This window comes from Micropterus dolomieu, linkage group LG15 (genome assembly GCF_021292245.1).
Source record: "Micropterus dolomieu isolate WLL.071019.BEF.003 ecotype Adirondacks linkage group LG15, ASM2129224v1, whole genome shotgun sequence".
NCBI lineage: Eukaryota > Metazoa > Chordata > Actinopteri > Centrarchiformes > Centrarchidae > Micropterus > Micropterus dolomieu.
The window spans coordinates 13,881,763-13,905,241 of NC_060164.1; the positions used below are offsets into that span (position 1 = coordinate 13,881,763).

The 23,479-nt window shown below is 43.0% G+C and overlaps 1 protein-coding gene across 2 annotated transcripts; it reads left to right on the forward strand.

Moving 5' to 3' along the window:
* The first annotated feature begins 465 nt into the window (after window positions 1-465).
* On the forward strand, window positions 466-7,889 carry nkx3.3 (NK3 homeobox 3). 2 transcript variants are annotated; one of them, XM_046070807.1, is made up of 3 exons: window positions 466-942; window positions 1,475-2,038; window positions 7,472-7,889. In XM_046070807.1, exons 1-2 carry the CDS (start codon window positions 660-662, stop codon window positions 1,993-1,995), a joined length of 804 nt encoding a protein of 267 aa, XP_045926763.1. In that variant the 5' UTR covers window positions 466-659; the 3' UTR covers window positions 1,996-2,038; window positions 7,472-7,889. The 2 variants fall into 2 exon arrangements, with proteins under 2 accessions (XP_045926763.1, XP_045926762.1); XM_046070806.1 differs by lacking the exon at window positions 7,472-7,889 and having other exon boundaries at window positions 1,475-5,600.
* Window positions 7,890-23,479: the final 15,590 nt, after the last annotated feature.

Here is a 23,479-nt window from a genome sequence, read left to right on the forward strand (position 1 = left end):
TAAAAGGATTTGAAGCCACATTCTCACACGCGAAAGCTGGAGTTTTACGCACGTTAGCGAACTTTACGCATCAGATATTCTTACTACAGTTCACACATAATCGATATCTGGGAAACCCAACATTGACTGAAACTGCTCTATTTTGCAAGGATAGTTGACAACATCCACTCTGAGTCTCTAAATCATGTCAAATATTTACCGTATATTTGAAATGTTCAACGGCGTCTCCACGGGCTTGAAAAGCAAAATTTAGTTATATGGAGCTATTAACATTTAGGAATAATGTCTCGCTAATAAAAATCACCATACCAAGGTGAAACACCTCGTCTGCAAAATCAGTGTCCCTCCGTCCTCACTTTACAGCGCAGAGCATCAGCATGGAGCTGGGCGGCGCGAAGGAGGGACCAGGCAGAGAAAACAGCCTATCAACGGTTAACATTAGCCTCTACTACTGCTGCTGAGAATACTGTAATAGACGTGACAGCTCCTGATGTAGGCTGTTCATTAGCAGACAGGACCACAATTAAATTAGAGCAATTAAAGGGAGCGGTGAAAAGATCGAATCAGTTAGAAACTTTGCTGTAGAGTGGATGATCTCTTGATGCCTCCAAATAAATCGCATGCGAGAGTGAGGAAATATCCGTGCGCCTATTTTCATCATGACATTAAGTTTTTCGTCCTTCTCCATCAAAGACATCCTGACCGGACGTGAGTCCCGGGGGAAGCCCGGTGCCAGGAGTACAGAGGAGCTCCGGGCACCAAAGCGCAACATCTGCACAGGGCATGGTAGTATGAGAGTCTCTGATTTGTCTCATCAAGACGCGTATGAGAACCGCAATTACCCGGAGAGACTTCCTGCTGATCTCAGTCTGTCTGCTGGACACCACCGATCTGATGCCTACAGCGAGGAGTCCACAGGAGAGGAGACTGAGCGCAGAGAAGGTGAGCAGGTTTTCTCTAGTCTGCAGTAAGGAATTATAAAGACTCTGTGGTTTTACACTCCAACAAATGTGAAAAAAAGTTGACAGTTTCCTGCATTTCGATTATATTTGCACAAAGTGGCATCTTGAAATGAGACACGTGATTAAAGATTGCTGAATGGGGTGAATTTGTCTCACCTAAATGGCGTGTTTGTCTCATTTTTTTTAAATAAAAAATGTTTTAATTCACGACAGATCATTTAATAGCTCGATAATTTTAAAGGTGGGGTTTTTGCCCTGTTAGACTTTGTTGTTTGAGCTATTCAGGCTGTGGGACAATTGGAAAACCCCCCAGAAGGTCCTGATCTAAAAGCCTTACATACTTCATCATGTCCCTTCACTTTCTGACAGTGTGGAAAGGATAGAAGATGACAACGTCATACTGGCCAGCATCAGCACCTTATTGAAATTGACTCTCAGTCAGCAGCTTTAGCAGGCTTTCCTGGCGACAGAGAAAACACACTTATTTTCATCACACATATTGTCTTTCCTAGGCGCTGCAGACCAGCAACCACACTGTGTGGAGCGGGACGAAGAGAAGGAGAAGGAGGCAGAGGAGGAGGGATGTCACCACAGCGGGGACACGGTCAGCTGTTCACCCGACGAGCGGCAGTACAGGCCCGGTACTAAGAAGCGCTCCAGGGCGGCCTTCTCTCACGCACAGGTCTACGAGCTGGAGCGCCGCTTCAGCGCTCAGCGGTACCTTTCAGGCCCTGAACGGGCCGATCTGGCAGAAGCTCTGAAACTCACAGAGACCCAAGTGAAAATCTGGTTCCAAAACCGGAGATATAAAACCAAACGGCGTCAGGTGGCGTCTGAGCTGGCGGCCAACAGCTCACATAAGAAGGTAGCAGTGAAAGTGTTGGTGAGGGACAATCAAAAGCAGTACCACCAGGCGAACGGAGCACACGTCCCCACTGTACCACTGTACCAGGCATACCAGTACTACCCCTACCTGCACTACTACTGCCAGCCCTGGAGCATGAACAGCATGTTGTGTAGAGGGATGCTCTGAACTCCAGAGAACACATGACTTGAAGTGTCTCTCCCATCTCAAGGTGTTAACAGCTTGCTGCAATTCTGTATACTGTATACTATAAGTTCAAGCAATGTTTTTTTTTTTTTGTCTTACTAGAAGCCAGTTTGGCATACTTAAAAAAAAGAAAAGACAAACAGTATCAGAAGTTGGCCTGCTATTTAGGGTCCATAAAATGCACACCTCTCTCTCACCATGACTAGCTACAGTACATTTAGAGATATTCTGTAAAGTAATAATCCGGGGCAGATCAGTGTGAGCATAAGAGGCATTACAAAGCTCTTTGAGACTGTCGATTGATTAGATTAGCCGATCACTATCTGAAGAAATCGGTAGCATTTAAGACAAAGCTTTGAGTTTGGTTATCATTTTGCGTTGTGCTACAAAATAATAATTTAAAGGCTAAATACAGCTAACTTGGTCAGACGTTTTTCCTCTGATCTGCTGGGTAGTTTTCAAATAGTCTTATATTCTACTTTTTTTATTTAATATTTTGTCTATCTTTTTAAAAGACATAATGGACTGTACACAAATGATTATCAGGAGGGGAGGTCAGAAAACAAGATGGCCATGTATTTCTTTGTTATGCTGAGGGGGAAGCATTCTGACATATGAGAGCAGAAAAAAAGTTTTTATCACCCCAATTTTATATTTCAGCATTCCCTTGTGGGGTTAATTAAAAAAGAGAATTAAATAATTGCAAATGATGGTTATAGCGTGCACAGAGGGTCATAAATGCATGTTTTGCAGTATGCAGAAGACAACTATTCTGTCTCTGTTTCATGGTTTAATCACACTAAATGTTATCAAAAGTCTCCTTTACTTTACTTTATTCTTAGTCATAACAAAAAGCAAGTGATGTTTGCCATAAATTTGGAGATCACTTTTTCTTCCTGTAATTTGCTAGTTTGGGAAAATTCATAAATATATTATGGTTTGATTACACCATCTTAAATTCCTCAGTTTTTTGTTTGTTTGTTTTTTAAATGGTGGAAGGAGTTTTTTTTGAGCAAGGGTATTGCAGGTTTTTTTTTAAAGTCAAGGGTAGGTTCCAAATAAAATGTTATCAATGCAGGAGAGGGTTCAATTTTAAAAACTGAATATTAAGATTTAAATGATATCCTGCACTTAACAAAAATGCATGCTTTTAAATTGTTCAGTTTATACAAATACGTGAAATAATTCCAGTGGGTCTGAAAATATATAGTTGCATTTTTAGCATTATTTAAAAATGATTAACAAAAATGTATTGATGTAAATACCGTATGCTAACTCAGATAGTGACTCACTTTTAGTTCACAGCAACAGCTCCACACTGGGTTTCTCAAGAGCCCAGGATGATCTACATATGTTGCTTTTTCCCCTCCTTAATGACTGCCAGTAACAGTCCATTTTAAGCGACCAGACAGAGCAGAAAGGAATCCTGAATTTATACAAACCCAACGATAGAAAGTAACTTATCCTGACGTGCCAGTAGCATGACCGAGACTCTGACACTTTTAGTAGGTATTTATTTTATTTATGGGACATCTTTATTGATCATGAAACTCAACATAACACCTGTTAGAACACATTCTTTATATTAGGTTTATGGACCTTTAGAAATCTTTTGGAGAGTGTCTGTGTGTGTACGTGGTATGGGTTCCCCCCACACAGTACTCAAGCAACAGATTATGAAGTAGTCAGCTGGGCACAGGCATGTAACTTACTGTACGCTTTTTAAAAAGCGTGTGTGTGGAAATGTAATACCCTAGTTCCATGCAAAGAAATGCAGACAACAAACTTTTTTGTTTACTTTTTATTTTGGTATTACACAAAACTGACTAATTTCACAGATTCAAACAGATGATTATTAGAAGGTGAATGTTTATTGTTGATTTTTTTTAAAATAGTTTTTTTAAGTGTGTAAAGAGTCATGCGTAGGCCTATTCTCCACTGTGTGCTGCATGAGTCAGAGAGGGTCAATAGACCGTGGAGATGTTGCACCATCCAGCTGTGCTGCGCAAGACAGCACACATTAATCATACCTTACTGAAAAGACTACACCCTCATCCCAAAGGTATATACACAATGGCCACACTTGATAGGAAAATAAAAACAGAATTCCTAAGTGAGTTTACTGGTGCTTTGGCTTAATCCTAAACTGGTTGTTCTTACCAATGTTAACTGCACTAGCTGCTAGAATTGTGTGGCATAAACATAGCATGCAGGCTGCTGACTTAATTACCACAGATAAACAGATAAAAGAGGGCCACATATTTAAAAAAAAAAATGAAAAGAAAAAGATATTTGTGCAACACGTTCAGCGATATCACCTTGACACTACAAGGTAAACTGTGTGCTCATGTACAAAATGTTTGCGAGTATTTGCCTATGATGAAGGTAGTGCCCTGCCTGGCAAATATTATTATTACTATGTTATGACATTAAAGAGGCCGTGACATCAAAGAATTGTTATGTTCAATAGCTACGTCAAATTCCCTTTTTGCACAACAAGCTGTTTTGGCAGAGAGGATCACCTTGTGCCACACTGGCATTAGCCCAAACCTCGTTTATCTCTTAAATCAAAACACCACTTCAAGCTACCCTAAGTGGTTGACACAACAGGTTTCTGTGAGGGAGGGAAACACACACCTCCTTTTGACTGTCTGACTGTAAGTCACCATTAAGTCTAATCATTTTCATTTACACAGCGTGTATTTGCTATTAAAGACTTAGATGACTAAGACTAAGCAGAAAAGGTCATGCGGTTGCATTGAGGCTCCATGGTATGCCACTTTATGTGTGCTCTGTTTATTCACATTGTGCTGGTGAATAGCTGCTTTAGTTATTGTTGTCTACCGTGACTGCACAAAATTTATTTTTCCTGCACCCAGTCTGTGATGTCACACTGATGTAAATTCCCATCAAGAACTAATGAGGCTCTTGAAAATGTGAGTGACACTGTGCAGGATGATTTTCATGACTATGGACCTCATCCATAAGTTGGTTGAACATTGCAAAGGTTTTATTTTAGGGAGTTCCCCTTATCTTAACTTATTCTTGTGGATCCTTCTAGTGTATTACAAGTTAGGTGGTATTTTCATCTATGTTGCTGATATCTTAGAGCATAGCAACATTGCTGCAACACTGTCTAATTGGGGGAAGCAGTCAGATGATCACAGAGGTTAGCAAACAAGCCAACATTTTAGTCATGTTATCTAAACCACTTTATTTGAATATAAATGTTGTAATAATCCCAAGTGCGGTAGGTCCAAGTTGAACCAGGATGTTTGCAACAGACAGTTTGAGCAATAATTTTACTGTTTGCCTTTGTTTTCATTTCCAAATACATTTGGCTAACCTTGGGGTTTGTTTAAAACTTGCATTATTGTCTGATTGCGTGTGTTTCTTCCCATATCTCAGCAGTTGTGTGTTGTTCCAGGTGGTAGTTCACTGAGCCATCAAGCATTACTGCATGTATGTCAATATGAAAGGAGTCAGACAGTAGTGCAGAAGAACACGATCCTCTGCCTCTTCAAACAATCATAAGCAACAGCTTCCACAACTGAACAGAACATTAAAACTTATTAATGCCAGTGAAAGGTCATTTCCTGTTGTCTTTTATGTTGCTGCAGATTTCTCAGCTTGGAGGAATGTGTTGAGGGTAGGGCTGAGCTACAGTGAGCAACATAGGAATGACAGTGCTCACCTAATCCATGCTTGGCTGCACCTTTAAGATACAGATCTATTGATGGAAGAATTCTCACAGGGCTCCTGAGCAGCAATTACATATGCATTTCCGATGCGCCCATTGTAACAGGATTCATTTTCTCAAGGGCCTTGTTGATTTAAACAGTATCATCTTCACATAACTGCTGCTGGCACTGAGACAGCTGGTTAATATGAAAAGAAATAGAGCTCACACGAAAGCCAGACTGGGAGAGGCTGCCCTCTAAAACGATTCATGCTCTGCCAATTGCTGATTTTATTATCAGAAACAATTATAACAACAGCTAAATGTTTGACTTTGAAAACAAGATGAGGCAGTAGCGAGTGTTTCACTGCTGTTAATGCGTTGGCCCTCGGCAGACACAGGGCAGGACTCAGGAAGGAGAGGGGTCATAGTTAATACCTCTGTTTAAAGACAGATTGGCTTCCCTTTGACCTGGTCTCTCTCTCTCTCTCTCTCTCTCACACACACACACACAGATACACACACACACTGCAAATAATCCCACCCAGAGGACTCTTCAGGCTTGTTCCAGAGACTATTAGCAGATAGCATCAGTGCATGTTGGAATGTAAACATTTACAGTAAAGCTATAAGACATCAACTCCCCCCTGGGGAAGACACATCCATCACACTAACCGCATCAGCACTCAAAAGCCCTGCCCCTGCTTCAAAAAGAATTATATCACACCTTTGCGCCCAATTTGAACTGATTCGATATAATCAGACCACATGGTTCTTTTATGTGTGTTGGTTAGTTTACTGCTGTGTGATTGATTTCTCTACAGTTTTCTGTTACCAATTTTTAAGCTGAGAGCAGAGTGCAGCACCCAGCAGTGATTGTGGCCGAGGGCTTGTGGTATTGTGCATGTAAAGAAAAGCAGTGACACCAGCTCGGTGTTTGTCAGAGCAGAAGCATTAGTCATGGAGAGGATTAGAAAGAATAGAGAGATGAGCCCACCCAGAACAAGCTCATTTTGGGAAAGTAGCACAGGTCCAGTCCTCATGGTGTGTGTGTGTGTGTGTGTGTGTGTGTGTGTGTGTGTGTGTGTGTGTGTGTGTGCGCGTGTGTGTGTGTGTGTGTTTTTGTGTTGCTTGTCCATTAGGAGGAGATACAGCATGTTCAGGGCTGAGAGTCTGAGTGTGTTTGGAGGCAGATTAAGGCAAAGCAGAAAGGTGAAGCTCACGAGCGAGTGGAAAGTAAGGGTGAGTACGTGTTGAGCTCCTCTGTCCTTAGATGGAGAGGTAGTCTTCCAAGCTGCTGCAGTTCCTTCCTCTGACTCTTCTCTGCTCTCATGTCTCCCACACACATGCTCAGACAGACACACACTCCTCCAGAGCCAGCTCAGAGGAATCCAAATGTTTTAATTAGCAGTGATAAGCAGAGACAAGGAGAGCATTGAGCAGCTCCAACACACAGAGAGAAGTCTCCTATCAGTGGGCTGATAAAGGGACTACTCAGGCCCACTTACGGCCTCTCAAAGTACCCTCCTCCCTCTCCTTTTCCTGCTCTCTCGCCGCACCTCCTATGAGAGAGACTCTCATCCTTGCTGTGTGAACAGAGAGTATCCAAAGTGTCTTTTCTGAGGCCAGCTTGTTGTCACCTAAAGTTGCCTTACTCTCACCTGCTTGCAGCTTAAAGGAAACTTTGCTTTGGAGCTTCTTTTATTTTCTCTCTTGTACCTCTACAGTAGTTTTCCTCCTCATGTAAAACTCATCTGTGCCATGTTTTTGGTCTTTCAGACCCCGTGTTAAACTATTTAGACCACATCATTAACTGAAGAGGAAGAGGAATACATTTCACAAGACTACGGAGACTCAAGAAATTCTGTCCAAACCTTGAACCAATTCTGCATCTCTGGAGTTCTGGAAACACGCACACACAAACACATGCACACAAAAGTCCACTTGACACACTGAAGGATATAATGTAAATTGGACCAATCCTTCCTGAAGCTGTTTGCCAGTGGAAGAAATTCTTAAAGGTTGGTAACAAATTAGCAATTGTCTTTGTTATCAGGACTGTCAGCCACTTTGAAGAAAATGACATGGATTAAAAAATAAAGCATCAATATTTAACGGCTTCCACATAAATCACTGCTGATGATAGCTGTCACTGAAGTTTTTTCAGACAAGTGTGTAATAAAAACTTTTGAATTGGTGTGAATGCTTTTCGTGAATAAATGAATGACTCACGGTTTTCACCAGACCAGTTTGTGCTGACTAGAGCTCGAAGGCATAGCAGTTAAGCTTATTTGACAGGAAGGGAAGACAGCTTTCTTTCAAGATCAAGTTCAAAGGGCAGGAGGCCTGTTACTTCCTCAGTGTCCCTGACTGCACCTGTGTTGCGCTGGCACACACAGATGCATGCACATGCAACGAATCTTGTCCACACCACTGACAGACAACTTTAGTTTTGGTCTCAGGCCATGTGTATTCAGTGTGTGTGTGTGTGTGCGAACTGCGTGTGTGTCTTTGCACTTGCACACATGCTGGATGTGCACTGAGGGATGAGTGTGTGTGTCTGAAGTGTTTGTAAGAAGATTTTATGACCCTTCTTACCTTTTTAAAGGAATTTGTCACAACATTTGAGACAGAAGGACAGGGGAGAGAAAGTGCTGGACACCTGCACTTACCCGTAACAACGCTGCAGTTCATCAGACCCTGCCAACGCTTCACTCCCAAAGGCCCAAGAGATGACAAGTGTGTTTGTGTGTGTGCACAAATGTGTATGTGCCTTTTGCTTTGATCATGAAAGTAGCGTGGCAGAGTAAGTTTTCAATTGGGGATCCGTCGTTAGGCAACAAATGCAGTTGACATGTTCTATCTCTTTTTTACCTCCCACTGATTTGATGTTTTCATCACACGTTGGCTTTGTCTGCTCACATGAAAATATCAGTTTCCCTGCCGTGGGAGCACAATTCCCCCTCTCTCCCCTTCTCCATATTCTGGCCCATTAGCAATGGCATTTTACTATAAACACTTGGATTTATCGAGCTTTCTATTCATTGCAAGTCTTGCATGTTATGCTTTTATTGCACAAGAAGTGAGAAGGATCCTGTTTCAAACTCACACTCACGCCATAGCACACAACACACACACCAGGTTTTATGTCATGTAAAAATGATCATGATAAAAACAGCTGTTTTTTTTCTTCAGCATTCTCCTTCAGACAATTTGCTGTGTGCCTGAGCATGTTTATATATTTGTGTGTGCGTGTTTTAGTGATCATGTTGTATCCTTGGTGGTGGTGGCGGGAAGAATTTATCCTCCCCAACTTGTTCTCTTAAGTGATGACAGGAGCTGTATCTCCCCCGCATCCTAATTCTCAACAGCACAGCACTGCATTGGAGACATTCAAGCCAAACCTGGCACAGTAAGTTGATAATCTTTCTGTTATTTTAGTAGATTGTCCTTCATCCAGAATTCACATTTTGTTATGCTTCATTATTCAGTCTGATGCTGCAATCTTTGGAGTCCTGTCAGAGTTAATGATCAATGAACCATTTTTCACTTTTCTACAATAAAAACAGCTTGGAACTTTGCCGCCACGGCAGCACCACGCCATTAAACAAAAACTCACAAGTTTTACAACATGGCACCGTGAATGTGTTAAGGGTTTTCTGGGACAGATTTGAAGTTGACATGGCCAACCTGCTAGGAGTAGTCCATCGATGCATAAAACGTAACATTTCCTGTTGCCAGCAGGTGGCGCTATGACTTTGAGTGAATGTTGGCATATGGATGTGCTCAGGGCAGGACTCTTAATATACATGTAAAATTTGGTGCAGATGTGAGCATGTATTCTGAAGTTATAACAACGTCCTGTTTCATGGCGAATCATAGTTTTGCGACAGGACGCCACGGGCAAAATGGTCAACTGGCAACCGTTTGTACAACTTTTAATCGACAATGGGTTTAGTCGATCGGACTAAATCCCTAGGAGGAGTTTGTTAAAGTACAAACTGTCGCCAAAAATGACCATTAAATCCAAAATGGACGACTTCCTGTTGGGTTTAGGCAATGGCTCCAAGAGGCTTTTTTGTACATCTGGACATGATAAACGTACAACAGAAATACATACATGTAGGTAAAACTTTGCCCGGGGCGCTAGCGAGCCATTTTGCCATGCCCACACCCATTGCATCTGTTTCTATAGTTTATATTTATATATTTCTACATTAATTTCTGTCAATTTTATGTTTGTCTATGTGTAACACCTTGTCACCAAAGCAAATTCCTCGTACGTGTAAAATACTACTTGGTAATAAAGCTCTTTCTGATTCTGATTCTAATAATGATGTAAACTGGAAAGATTTTAAATTTCACATCCTGTTAAAAAGGCCAGCAACACATGGAACCTTCTAACCCCTATCTTCCCCCTAGCCGGATTTATATCTCACTGCTGATAGGAAATGTCCAAGTTACCAGAAAAACAGCACGGTGTACCAGTCAGGAGGCAGACATCCCTCCCTGCACATCTAGAGGACTATGACCTCTCAGGCTTTCGTAAGAGCAGCAGCCTTCAACAACCCTCTACTAAGCCTGTTCATCAGAATGAAGAGGAAGTTGAGGACGAGGAGGGTGCATTTGGTGGTGGGCGCTCAGTATCACCCATCAGTCAAGACGATTTCTCCTCTCCACAGTGGATGGTAAAGCAGCAGTGGCCCCCTAAAAAAGGATCTCCTCGCAATGGGAATAAGAAGACAGACATGGGGAAAGAAGCTCTGCTCAAAGAGATGGAGGAGTTTAAGATGCAGAATGAAATGACTCCGCTGCCAGAACGAACAAAGTAAGTTCCAGTTGGAGCAGCTTAGCCGCCAGAGTTCCTTCAATACTGACCAGCTCCGCAGACAAGTAGAACACCTAGGAACCCTTGTCCAGCAGTTGCAGGCTACTATTTCAGCCGCACCAGCCACATCTACCAGTCTTCCCACGACCGAGCTGCAATCACCAATCCTGAAGCACAAGCCCATGCGGGGTAAGCCAAGCCTCTCTTATCAACCAGGAGAGAGACCTCTCCTTACTAGTCACCGGAGGCATCAGACTAGCAGGGAAGCATCCGAGGCGTCTCACACCAGCTCATCTGATTTTTTTGAGGAGCATCGTCACAGGCCAGCATCAAGCAGATATAAAGCTCCTTGGTCAAGTGAGGATGATGCATACAGGGGAAGAGACAAAACCCACAAGCACCATCACTCCCATCACCGAACGCCAGACCCAGTAGGTGGACAGGAGCGGTTCTATAGGGGTCCAACGCCCACAATATCTGATATGAGCCACCCGAATCCCAGAGAGTTCAACCGTCTGAGAATCGCTCTAGACAATCTTCTTCCTCAGGATGCCTCAGAAAGATTCAAGTATCAAATACTCATTGACCACCTCAAGACTGAAGAGGCTATTGATAGCTGACTCCTATAGCAGCTCTAGCCACCCCTTTGCTGACACCATGGCAGCCCTGAACCTGCAATATGGACAGCCCCACCAGCTGGCCTTACAGCGGATAGCGGAGCTCATGGCTGGGCCAAACATTGGAAGTGGTCACATTCGGGCCTTCAGGATGTTTGCCCTCCATGTGCGCTCCTTAGTAAGCATGCAAGAGCAACTAGGAAGAAAGGGCAAAGTGGAACTAGAGTGTGTATCGCATGTTTCACGCCTGCTAAGTAAGCTCCCCCGAGATCTACGCTCCAGTTTCCGCCGCTTCATCCACCCTCTCAGGGTGCCCATACCAACTCTCCTTGACGTGGCTGACTGGTTAGAGTACGAGCTCCAAGTGGCAGACAACAACACCCTGTTCAGCAGCAGCTCAAAGAGCGAAAAGGACCAGAAGACCAAAGGGCACAAACTTTCCAAGTTTACAATGGGTCCCTCAGCAGTTCTGATGAGCACAGCTGCCACGTCTCAGAAAGAGGTAGTTCCACCATCACTCTCTACAGAGTTCAATAAGAAGTACTGCCCCTATTGTGAAAACAGCAAGCATTCACTGAATAATTGTGCCAATTTTCAGCTGCTTAGCTCCATCCAGAAGCAGACTTGGATTAAGGATAACAGCTGTTGCTGGCGCTGTGGCCGAGGCCATCAGGCTGTGGAATGTAACCTAAAGATGCACTGCAAAACTTGTAACAACAGACACCTCCTCATATTACATGACGTAAATGAGTGGGCTACGGGTCTCAGCGCATTAAAGTACCTCTTAACAGCCCCACAGAGGAGATCTTATACATCGATCGACTACTAGAGGGGAGAAAGGTTTTGCTTAAAGTCAGTAAAGTGGTGCTGAGAAACGGAGACCGAACCATGGAGGCCTATGCAATTCTGGACGATGGGTCGGAACGTACTATCCTCCTCCACTCAGCAGCCCAGCAGCTGGGCCTCAAGGGGGAACCAGAAGACCTGCCTCTAAGAACAGTCAGACAAGAGCTACAGATGCTACATGGAGCCATGGTCTCCTTCACCATTTCCCCAGCAGCCGAACCACACCGTGTTTTCTCTGTCCAACAAGCGTTTACTGCAAAACCCTTAGGGCTAGCTGTTCACTCGCACCCAGTGGAAGCCCTCCAGAAGAAATACTGGCACCTGAGGGATTTACCCCTGCAGCCATTGCACCTTGTCCACCCAGTTCTACTCATAGGGTCTGATCACCCCCACTTGATCACACCAGTGGAGCCTGTACGCCTGGGGCCCCCCAGAGGTCCTGCAGCAGTAAAGACCCGTGTCTCCAATGTCCAGCACAGGGACTGAGGCATCAACTGTCTGAACAGCAGTGTCTGTTCACATCCTTGTGAATAAGCTACAAGACACCCTGGCCCGCGGGGGCTTTGAACTGAGACAGTGTGCATGCAACAAGCCTCCTGTTATCTCCCACCTCCCACCTGAGATCAGATCAGATAGTACAGAGTTGTGGATGATTCATGGTCAGCCGAACGCATCTGAAACAGCTCTTGGACTCCTTTGGCATTGCTCTTCGGACACGCTGTCCTACAAGCACCGTCCCCTCGACCACCCAGCAGTCACCCTCCATACCATATACCATGTACTCGCCAGCCAATACGACCCCCTAGGGTTTATTGCACCATACACCACCAGAGCTAAGGTGATGGTACAGTGACTGTGGGATAAGAAGAGGGACTGGGATGACCCGTCACTCCCTGAAGACCTCCTTCATGCCTGGCAGGAGTGGGAGTATCATCCTACCAAGGTGCTACAGCAGTGATAAGATGGACTCGGAGAGCAGCAAGAGAGAAATCCACATCTTCTGTGATGCCTATGCCTCAGAGCGGGCTTATGGCTCTGTAGCATACCTCTGAACAGAGAACGCAGACGGTGAAGTGGAAATGGCTTTTCTCACAGCTAGATTTCGTGTAGCCCCTAAGAAGCAACAATCTATACCCCGCCTTGAGCTGTGTGCAACGCTCACAGGAGCACAGCTGGCTAAAGTGTTGAAAGAAGAGCTCACTCTTCCTGTCTACCAGATCATTTTATGGAGCGACTCAACCACAGTGCTCGCTTGGCTGTGTTCAGACTTCTGCAGGTTCAAGGTTTTTGTAGGAACACGTGTCGCAGAAATTCAGGAACTTACTGCCAGAGAGTCATGGACTCTGCAAATAACCCCGCAGATGATATTACCCGTGGCAAGCGTCTCCACGAGGTTTCAGCAAACAGTCGCTGGTTCCGAGGCCCAGCCTTCCTGCAAGGGAGTTCCGATCAGTGGCCACAACTGCAGCAGATACCATCCATCTCTACAGACTATGAGGAAGTAAAGAAGGCTACTTTCTGTGGACTCACGGTAGCACCTGCCCTCTCAACTACTCCACAAATCGAGTTGTTCAAGACTTGGAGAGAGCTGGTTGCAGCCACTGCTCAGTCCCTGCAGGGGGCGGCTGACAATCCACTCACCGCTGACAACTACAGAGAGGCAGAGAAAATCCTACTCCAACGAGTGCAGCAGGAATGTTTTTCCACCCTCCACCAGCAGCTGATGGCTGGGAAACCCCTTTCAGGCAGCAGTCGCATCATCCCTCTTGCTCCTGAGTTTGACCATGCGGCACAGCTCATCCGAGTTGGTGGCAGGCTGCGCCACACTCCTGTTGTTGTTGTTGAGACCCTCCACCCAATCATCCTTGATCCAAAACACAAAATCACACAGCTGCTAATTCAGCACTATGATGACCAGCTTCACCATCCAGGATGTGAACGAGTGTTCGCCGAGCTAAGAAGGAAATATTGGATTTTAAGGGGAAGGGAGGCTGTTTGTTGGCACCAGCATCATTGTACTGACTGCAGAAAGTGGCGCGGGAGACCACAAATCCCTCAGATGGCGGACCTTCCCCCTGCCAGGCTACGTTTCCATAAGCCTGCCTTTTATTCGACAGGGGTAGATTATTTTGGCCCCTACCACATAAAGATTTGCCGACGGACAGAGAAAAGATGGGGGATCATCTTCAAGTGCATGACCACCAGGGCAGTGCACCTGGACCTTCTCTCCAGTATTGACACAGACTCCTTGCTGATGGCTCTGAGAAGGTTTGTAGCCCGCCGTGGCAAGCCCTTTGAGCTGCTCTCTGACTGGGGCACGAACTTCAAGGGTGGAGAACGAGAACTACATGAGACGTTCTCTTCCCTGCAGCCAGACCTACAAGCACAGCTTGCCTCTCACCAGATCAAGTTCACTTTTAACCCACCATGTGCCCCTCATTTTGGTGCTTGTTGGGAGAGAGAAATAAGGTCACTCAAGCAAGCACTTCGAGTCATCATTGGCACGCAGTCCATCACTGAAGAGGTCCTGCAGACTGTGCTCGTAGAAATTGAGGGCATCCTAAACTCTAAGCCATTGGGCTACACTTCCTCCGATGCAGCAGACCCTGATCCCATCACCCCAAACATCCTGCTGATGGGGTGGCTAGATGCGTCATTGCCCCAGGTGGTGTACCCAGAATCAGAGCTCCTCAGTAGACGGCGGTGGCACCATAGCCAATTGCTGGCAGACCACTTTTGGAAGGATTTTATCAGATTCTACTTGCCTGGTCTTCAGGCACGACAGAAGTGGCATGCTAACTCCTCCACAGACCTTTAAGTGGGGGACACTGTGATGATCGTCGACTCCCAGCTACCTCGGGCTTTGTGGCCCATAGGACTGATCACCCAGACTGTTCCTGGCCCTGATGGCCGAGTAAGAACTGTGAAAATGAAGGTAGCAGATCATTCTTACCTTAGGCCAGTATCCCGCATCGTCAGCCTCCCTAAACTGCCATACTAAATGATATATCATCTACAGGCCTTTTGTGTTACTGTGCAGCTTTCATCTGGCGGCGGCTGTTAAAAAGGCCAGCAACACATGGAACTTTCTACCCCGTATCTTCAAGTGGTACTTTCCGCCCCCCTCTTAGAGTGGTATGTTCCGTCTGCCCAGTGCAGTTCACACAATAATTGAGAGATCTGAGAGTTCCAATGAAGTCACAAAAGGAGTGTTAATGCCTTTGTGTCCGCCTGTTGTGTGCGTCCATTGAACTAACCACACACACACACATCTACCACAATTTGGCAATAAAGCAGTCTTAACTGGAAATTCTGGACTATTTTGTGACTTGACTCGTCACTTCAGTAGTGGGTGGTGATTTCCTGAACCCAAGTATTGTGAGAAGCCACCATCAGCTCATCTCTTTCTTTCACATCCTTTTTCACATTTCAAAAAAAATTACACAATATACTGTACCTCAAATTAAAAAACTGTATGATAGTAACGTCAGACTAAATTACTGTATTTTAACCTGTAGTGGCAATGTGTCAAAAAAAGTTTTTTCTTTAAATATTCCAGTTGATATTATTTTATTTATTGTTGAGTTTAATAGAATTATGACCAAACTAAGTAAGGTAAACTGGGGTGCCAGGGGCTCACAGTGCACATTTACCCCAAGGCCCCATAGCAGGTAAATCCGGCCCTGAGTAAGGGGGTGGCTTCAAGATAATATTTCAGCATCACTTCAGAAAAACAAAGCCCACTATTCTCAGAAATACAATTTATATCAGATTGCATAAATCCAATTAGCACTTTGCTTGTGGTCAATAATGGAAATGAAACATGATAAAAAATAGAGATAACATCTCAATATATGATTATCTTGTCTGCAGATTGTTGTACAGGATCAGAATACCAGTAAAGAACCAAATTTTATTAAGTGTATGCACCAAAAAGCTAGTTTGCTCCACTCCTCTCTAGTGAAGCTTTTCTGCTTCAGGCTCTGGCCTCTCCTCTTCTCTTGGCTTCTCTCCTCTCCTCCCCTCAAACCTGCTCTATCTGCCCAGAGTGGGAGAGACTGCAGCAGCCAAAGGGAGTACAACAACAGCTCCTTTATCCAGCAGCACCCCCAAGGAGCGTGAGATCACAACCTGTATGTGTCTGTGTGTATCCCAGTGAGTTAGACGAAAGAGCCTGTAATCACACCTCATCCATTAGCTGCTGGCAAGGATGGAATAAAGTGGACATTGTGGCATAATCCTGTATCACTCTGTAATTCATGCTGAGTGGACCAGTCATGATTTGGCTTAATATATGAAGAGTGATCTGACAAGAGAAGCAACAAAAGAGCCATAAATATCGAGAGTAAGAGAAAGCCAGCAACTCAGGGAGAGTTGCTGTAGAGGACCTCAGTCCTTCAGGCGGTCACATTCCTAAGTACCCTTGGAGTATGTGCTTGTGCTTGTGTGTGTGTGTGTGTCTGTGTGAAATACACTCTTCCACAGGTGCTTGCTGTAAGGGGCTTTGACCGGAGGCTTGAGTTTCCAAAACATAGGCTTGCAGCAATACACAAGGGAGTGTATGCATGTGTGTTCCTGCCAGACCTTCATCAAATTTTAAGGGTGTGTGTGTCAGTGTGTGTATCATTGTCCAAAAACAGTCAGACAAGATGGCCTTGAAATAGCGATAATATTCAGTCAGGAAGAGAAAGCGCTCCAGGTTTGTTTGATATACACACACCCACTGGGTAAACACCTCAGAGTAATTAATACTGACAGTGTAAAGTGTGCCACCCTGACAGCAATGACGCTTCTGTGTATCTGTTTAAATTAGTCAATTGTAAAGTAAATAGTTTTCTTTAAAGGGTGTAACTGCTGTAACAAGATCATCACTCATTATCAGAATGGTAGACGATAATATCATAATGGCAGCCCTCTATTAAGAGGAGCAAGGACTGAAGTGGTTAATGTTTAAATAAATCATCAAACAAGTCAGAGTCTTGGTCAGGTTCCTTTATTTGTTCGCTCTCTACGGGCAAATAGAATAGAATAGACTTAGAACAGACTTTATTAATTAATCCCACAATGGGGAAAATCACTCGTTGCATCAGCTCCAGTGCAAAACCAAACCAAAAGCAGAAGCAAACAGTAGACAAATAAAATAGACATTAAATTACTATAAAAGAATTAAAATTGGGATATATATGTACGCTATTTACAGATGCAAGTATGTACAGGTAGGACCGGGGTTAAACATTGCACAGATTGTGCTAGATAAAGTGCAGTAGTGGTAAAGAGTATTGCAAATCTCTCTTTGAATTACTTAAAATAGGGATGAGAAAACACAAGAAGAAGGTAGTGACAAAAAAATAAATTGTAATCAGTTACTTAAAAAGTAACAGTGCATCATATATAACTGATCTGGCTACCACCAACTTTATATAAGAACAACATTTGCAGGAAGAAACAGCTGATGAGAATGATAAAATGTACTGGTCACAGTATATGAGACAGAATGGACAGATTCATTAAAAATATAATAAATATTATTTCTTATGGTTTGTTTTGTGATTGTTGTGATAGTTTTGGGTTTTGTTGTAGGTAGATTGTATATATCTGCATTTAATGATTTGTCTATCCACCACAAAGCTTAGAAATAAAAACAGTATTACAGCAAAATAGAAGACCTGTAATAGCAGGAATGCACTGGTGTCACCAATAAAATGAATGATAGCTCTGAGCCAATGAAGTGGCCCAGCCAACTTATATCAGGGCTCTGGAGTTGGCTCACTTAAATGGAAAGCAGCCGTAGTTATTGTTATTAATTATATCGGTGCTTTTCCTACTATGACATTTTAAAACATCTATGGGACTCACTGAACAGACAACAGCAAGAACTGAAACATGCTGGCATTGACAATAAAAACACACCTGTCACCTCTTATTTTAAGTACATTGGGAACATATTTTAACATATTGTCCTGAAAATGGTCACTGGTGCTGTCAAACAGACAACACTTTCACCCAACTGCACTACTACAGGATCGACAGCTTCACCCAACACAAGAACGATATCAACCCACACACTAGACCATCAAGTTCACTGTTTTCATTTGATGCCTGATGGAAGCATAAAGACTACAGTGTAAACTCCTGTACACCGTAACATCTCAACTTGAACTAACCATATACTACATAAAAGATCCTAGCTCCTACACAGAGCAGAACCTCTTATCAGAGAGGATGAGGATAGAGAGAGGGAGGCACAGCAGATCCAGGTGGCCATCTGGGCCAATATTTCAAGGAGTCGATGATGAGAATCCCGTATGATGCATGAAAACACCAAAGTTACTAGAAGCTGTCCACATTGTTAGGGATCTAAGCAGTGAAGCAGCTGGAGTCCTATTGGTTTTGTTCTGATTCTTCTTCTTCTTCTTTCTTTCTTTCTTTCTTCTTTTTCTCCGCTAAAAGTGTTTGGGCAGCAAAAACTGCTGGACGAAAACTCACCAAAATGGCATTTGGGTTGCTAATTCCACCCACTACGCACGAAAAAAAAAAATGGCCCTCATGGTGGCACTATAACAATCAACTTTGCGTTTTTACAATTATCTCGAAAATGGCTTTGTTTCCAGTCAAACTTCTTTCATCATTGTAATTTCTGAATTCATCTGCATCTTTGCTCCAATGGTCTTCTACTCTAAAAATGTCAAATTGTGAGACTTTTCTCAAAAACTCTCAAAAGAAATTGGCTTAAGCTATTGTAACCAAACTTGACGCGTCTGTTCAGATGATTGGTCCAAACTTCGCTGAGCAGTCCTGGGATATTCTTCCACTAGGGGGCGGAACACTTGCAAAAAGTTTATACCTCGTAATTCGCTGCATGGATTCGTACAAAATTTGGTTTGTACAATCTAGGGTCACTACTCAGTTGATGCATAAAATTTGGTAATGATTGCTGAAAGTGGGAGGGGCTTATTACGACAAATGTAAAGTTCTAGACATTTCTTATTCCAAATTTCAAAAAATCTACGAAAATCAGAGATGAAATTTTTTCAGCACATCCACTGATTTGTGACTAACGTTTGCCTCACTGCAAACTATGGTTATTTCAGAAGTCAGTCACTCTATATTTTTCAGAATATGTTAAATAAATTAACATCTATATCTCCACAAGTCTTTCTTGAAACGCTACCAAAATCAACACAGACATTCTCTAGATGGCTGATATCAAGTGTTGCAAAGGATTTTTAGATCGGTCAAACGGTGAATCTGCAGTGATTTTCAGTATCGTGCTATAACTTATGTATGCACAATATTTTCTTTCGTCAATCAAGTGCCACCAAAATAATTAACAACACACCCAAAACCAACAAAATGATGTGTGATTTTTTGCAGAACTTTTCTTGGCAAAACCATCTGGGTCTGGCACATGTGATGTCACTACCTCAACTTGTGAGAAGGTGTGCAAAGACATCTTCTCACTAGTAGCTCAGCCAGCAAGTCACCTACTCTGGAGATCTACAGGTCCAGGATTCAAATCCCCACATGATTGAGTCAGACTTGCTGACAATCAGGTTGTTCAGATCATTGTGAGTCTACATTCTCTATTTTACTTGGATCAAGTGACACTTTCTTCTTAATTTTCTCTGCCTAAAAGTGTTTGTGCAGCTTAAACTTTGTACCTTTGAAACACAAAATGTCGCAGGTGGGTTGAACATTTCACCCAGTAGTCAGGTACATATAATGAGACTCTCTGATCTCAAGGCGATGCTGTAAAAATCAAATTTACGTTTTCCCAATTATCTCTCAAGTCATCTGCATCTGTTCTTCTTCCTCATGTTCCTAATGTCCTTGCACATGCAAAAATACTAGGCATGTATGTGTCTGACTGTGTCTGACTGCTTATGCTTGTTGATCTGTTTTCAGGGATGACAGGCATAAAAATTAAACCCAGATTGTAATAAAGTGTGGTTTATTTCAACACCACGTGCAACAGCTGTGGCAAACACTACACTGGTGAAATGGCAAGGACACTGGGCTTGACTGAATGAACACCTAAAGCAGACACAACATCCGCTGTCTGTGAACATCAGACCAAAACCGGTCGCATCATCAATTGGGAATGGGTCAAAGCCATCAACCAGGGGACAGTCAGCGAGAAGCAACAAGGCAACCACACTAAAGACCATAATTGAACAGACCCAGAGGTAAATACTGTGCTTCCATCTTCAAATTCTGAATGTTGTCAACTTGGCACCTTTGAAGAGACTGATTTTCGTATGTCTAGTGACAAGATTTATTTTCATTCATAGAAAAGAAGAGGGGAGGACGCCAATACAGTAGACTTCAAGCTACTGAGATGTGTCTCTGAGTATTTCTGTCCTGACACTGCTTGCCTACTCGTACTTTGTCTTCACTGAAGTGCACAAACACACGCCCTTACACAAAAAGAGTGGGAAAGAAGACCAGACTAAATAGATTACTCCTCTCAGACTGCTGAGATTTGGAGCAGACAGCCTCAGCCACACTTTCCCACACAGGTAGGCAGACACTGAGAAATTAAAAGCAGAAATAGCAGGGCAGACAAAACTCACATTTGAAAGATTTGTGACATCCAGTTTCTACTTGATGTCCCTCTGTATTTGTATCACCATATTAGATTTTCTGTCAGCGTGTCAGTCAGTCTGTCATGAGATTCACTACCACAGACACAGTGGGCAAGCTCTAGCTTGGCTGATTAGCATTACAGGGAAGAGCGGATCACACAAACACACCTTTCTGATAGCATAAACTATGACAGGCCACACATACTGTATACATGCATGTAGAGATAATTGGGGGGAGAGAGAGACAGAGACGGTTCATTAACAATCCCTGTTTGAAGAGGTGTCACATCTATTGGCCGTTCAGATACACTGGGCATGCGCGTGCCAGTGTAAACATCAAGCAGATGGTCTCTTCCTAGTTACAGAAGATTTGGCGAAAGAAAAAATAAATACAGACAGAATAAGTTATTTTTTTTTTTTGCATGCACCAATAAGGAGCTGGGACTGTTACTGAATGTAACACAGGAGTGTGGCGGCGGAAAACAGACTGGGAGTCGTTGCAAAGTAAATACAGCGACATGCACAGTAAGTGTAGGCAGATACGTGTTATTTGCATGGTATTGGAATAAAAATACCATGTCAAAAACCCAGTCAGTAGCATCGTGTTTCTGCTTTGCATGACTTATAAGACCCAATCAGAGAGCCGAGCGTGAGCGGCTGTCATCGTTTCTAAAGTCCTCCGTTTTTGCCGTCTTTTTTCCTTCCTGGGCTTTGACTGGATTTTCAAAAGCCATATTTTTAAATCTTGGATCCTGCAATGTGGTCAGTGCCAATACCCAGAATGATTTGTATGTTGAGGGTGGTGGCACCCACTGGCTCACGTTGCTCATACAGGCTCTGCAGCGTGTCAAATGTGTTGTTCCATCTAGTCTCCACCACTTGTGTGAGTTTCATTGTTGATCTGCCCATCAATCCCTGCATCACCACAAGTTTGTCCTTAGCTTTGCAGCTGGATCGGAATAATCCAACAATTTTCCATGCCTTGTTTAGGATTCCATGAAGCATTGGTGTTTGGTCAATGGCCTGCTTCACAATGAGATTTAGGTTGTGGGACCTGCACCATGGGACATGGCCCCTGCGCCATGTCGCAACTCAACACATTTCACATCTATTATATGCTGGGCTATGTGGGATTTGTGAAACCTGATGACTCCAAATACACCAGTTGCCATCTTTGCCTCTGGTTTTATGCAATGGCATTATGGTTACTCCAAGGTACCCATCCATATGAATGGATGACCACATGTCAGCCGTAAGACTGACAAAATCAGCCTTCTCTAGGTCAGCCTTGGCTTTCTTCTTGGCAGTGTTGTACTTCACTGACCATGCCCTTCAGTGCCTTCGTAGAGGGGAGGATGTAGCTTGGATCCAGTTTATTGACTAAGCCCTGAAGCCCTCGTCCTCCACAACATTGAAGGGTTGTAGATCTTTCACCTGCATATTCACCAAATCCTGCTCCCTTTGTCTGCCTTTACAAAGAACATAAAACCTACTGTTAGACATAATTATTGAAATCTAGCCTCATAGACTATTACTACAGACTATTATTTGTAAGCTGGATGTATAACAGCATTGCCCAAACACAACAAATACAATGAGCTCAGTTTTGTAAAGGTTATGCTCAGTGTGCAGTCACCTTTCATATTCAAAATAATTATGTTAACTAAAGTAACTATTATGTAAAACACACAACTATGGGACTGTTAATGGTTATTGCTTAGATGAACAGGTACAAAACATTTTGATTCAATAAAAGGCCTGTTCTGGCCAACAAATTAAAAGTGTTGTCGTTGTGATTTGGACATTATGTTGTAGATGCATTACCAGGGGTAAAGTTGCCTAGCATAAATCATAAACTTCAACTTTATTTTGGGTTTCCAAATAGAAATGTTCCCACACCAGAGATGTGGAGGATTATGTGGATTCTCCATCTTAATATACACTATTATCTATCTACACACCTATCAAATTGTTACCTCTAACCTATTTCTATCTCTCTCTATCACTCTATATATGTCACTAGATGTGTGGTTAGTTCCAAACACTGTCAATCAAGGACAGAAGCGGCAGGTATGCCATTTGTCAAAACAGGGGTGAAGTGCACCGAAGCTTCACTTAACCATGGTCACGTGACATTGACGTTTTGAAGTTCAAGTTTTCTTAGAAGACCACTGTGTCTACAGAATTCATCATTTCTTGTTTCTTTGTGCTTCTTCAAAAGAGCCTGGACAGCACATTTGGAAACGTCTGCTGAGTCTGAGTTTGGCTGTTCCACACCCAGTTGTTTTCCTCCCACACAGCTGTGTCTGTTTCACTTAATGATTGTGTTTAAACCTACATATTGAGTTGATAATCATTAGCACCTGCTTGGTATAATTGTTTAATCATACACCCGACAATATGCCTAAAAAATCTCTGACTTTGTGCAAGTGTACCTAGAAGAAATGATGCTTTGATGCTCATTGATGTTTTGAAGGCAAAGGGTAATCACACCAAATATTGATTGGATTTAGATTTTCCTTCTGTTCACTCACTTAGCATTTTGTTAATTCATAAATATAATCTATTTTCATGTCTATTTTTGAAAGCATTCTTACTTTATCATTTTTTCCACGTTTGCCTAAAAGTTATGCACAGTACTGTATATTTACAGACATCGTCGAAGGGGTCCGATTAATGTAATGTAAATTTCTATACAGATCAAAATAATAGTAAAACCATTTTAAGTTCTTGTTTTGGTCAAAAATAAGACAATATGATAAGATGTTAGCTGCAAAACTGGTAGCACAGGATTTTATTCCTTTCATACTTTATATTCTAGGCGTGACACTTTGAAACTGATTGACTCATATTAACAGGTTTAATGATACAATTACTTTTTCTTCCACATTCTATATTAAAATTAGGTGTT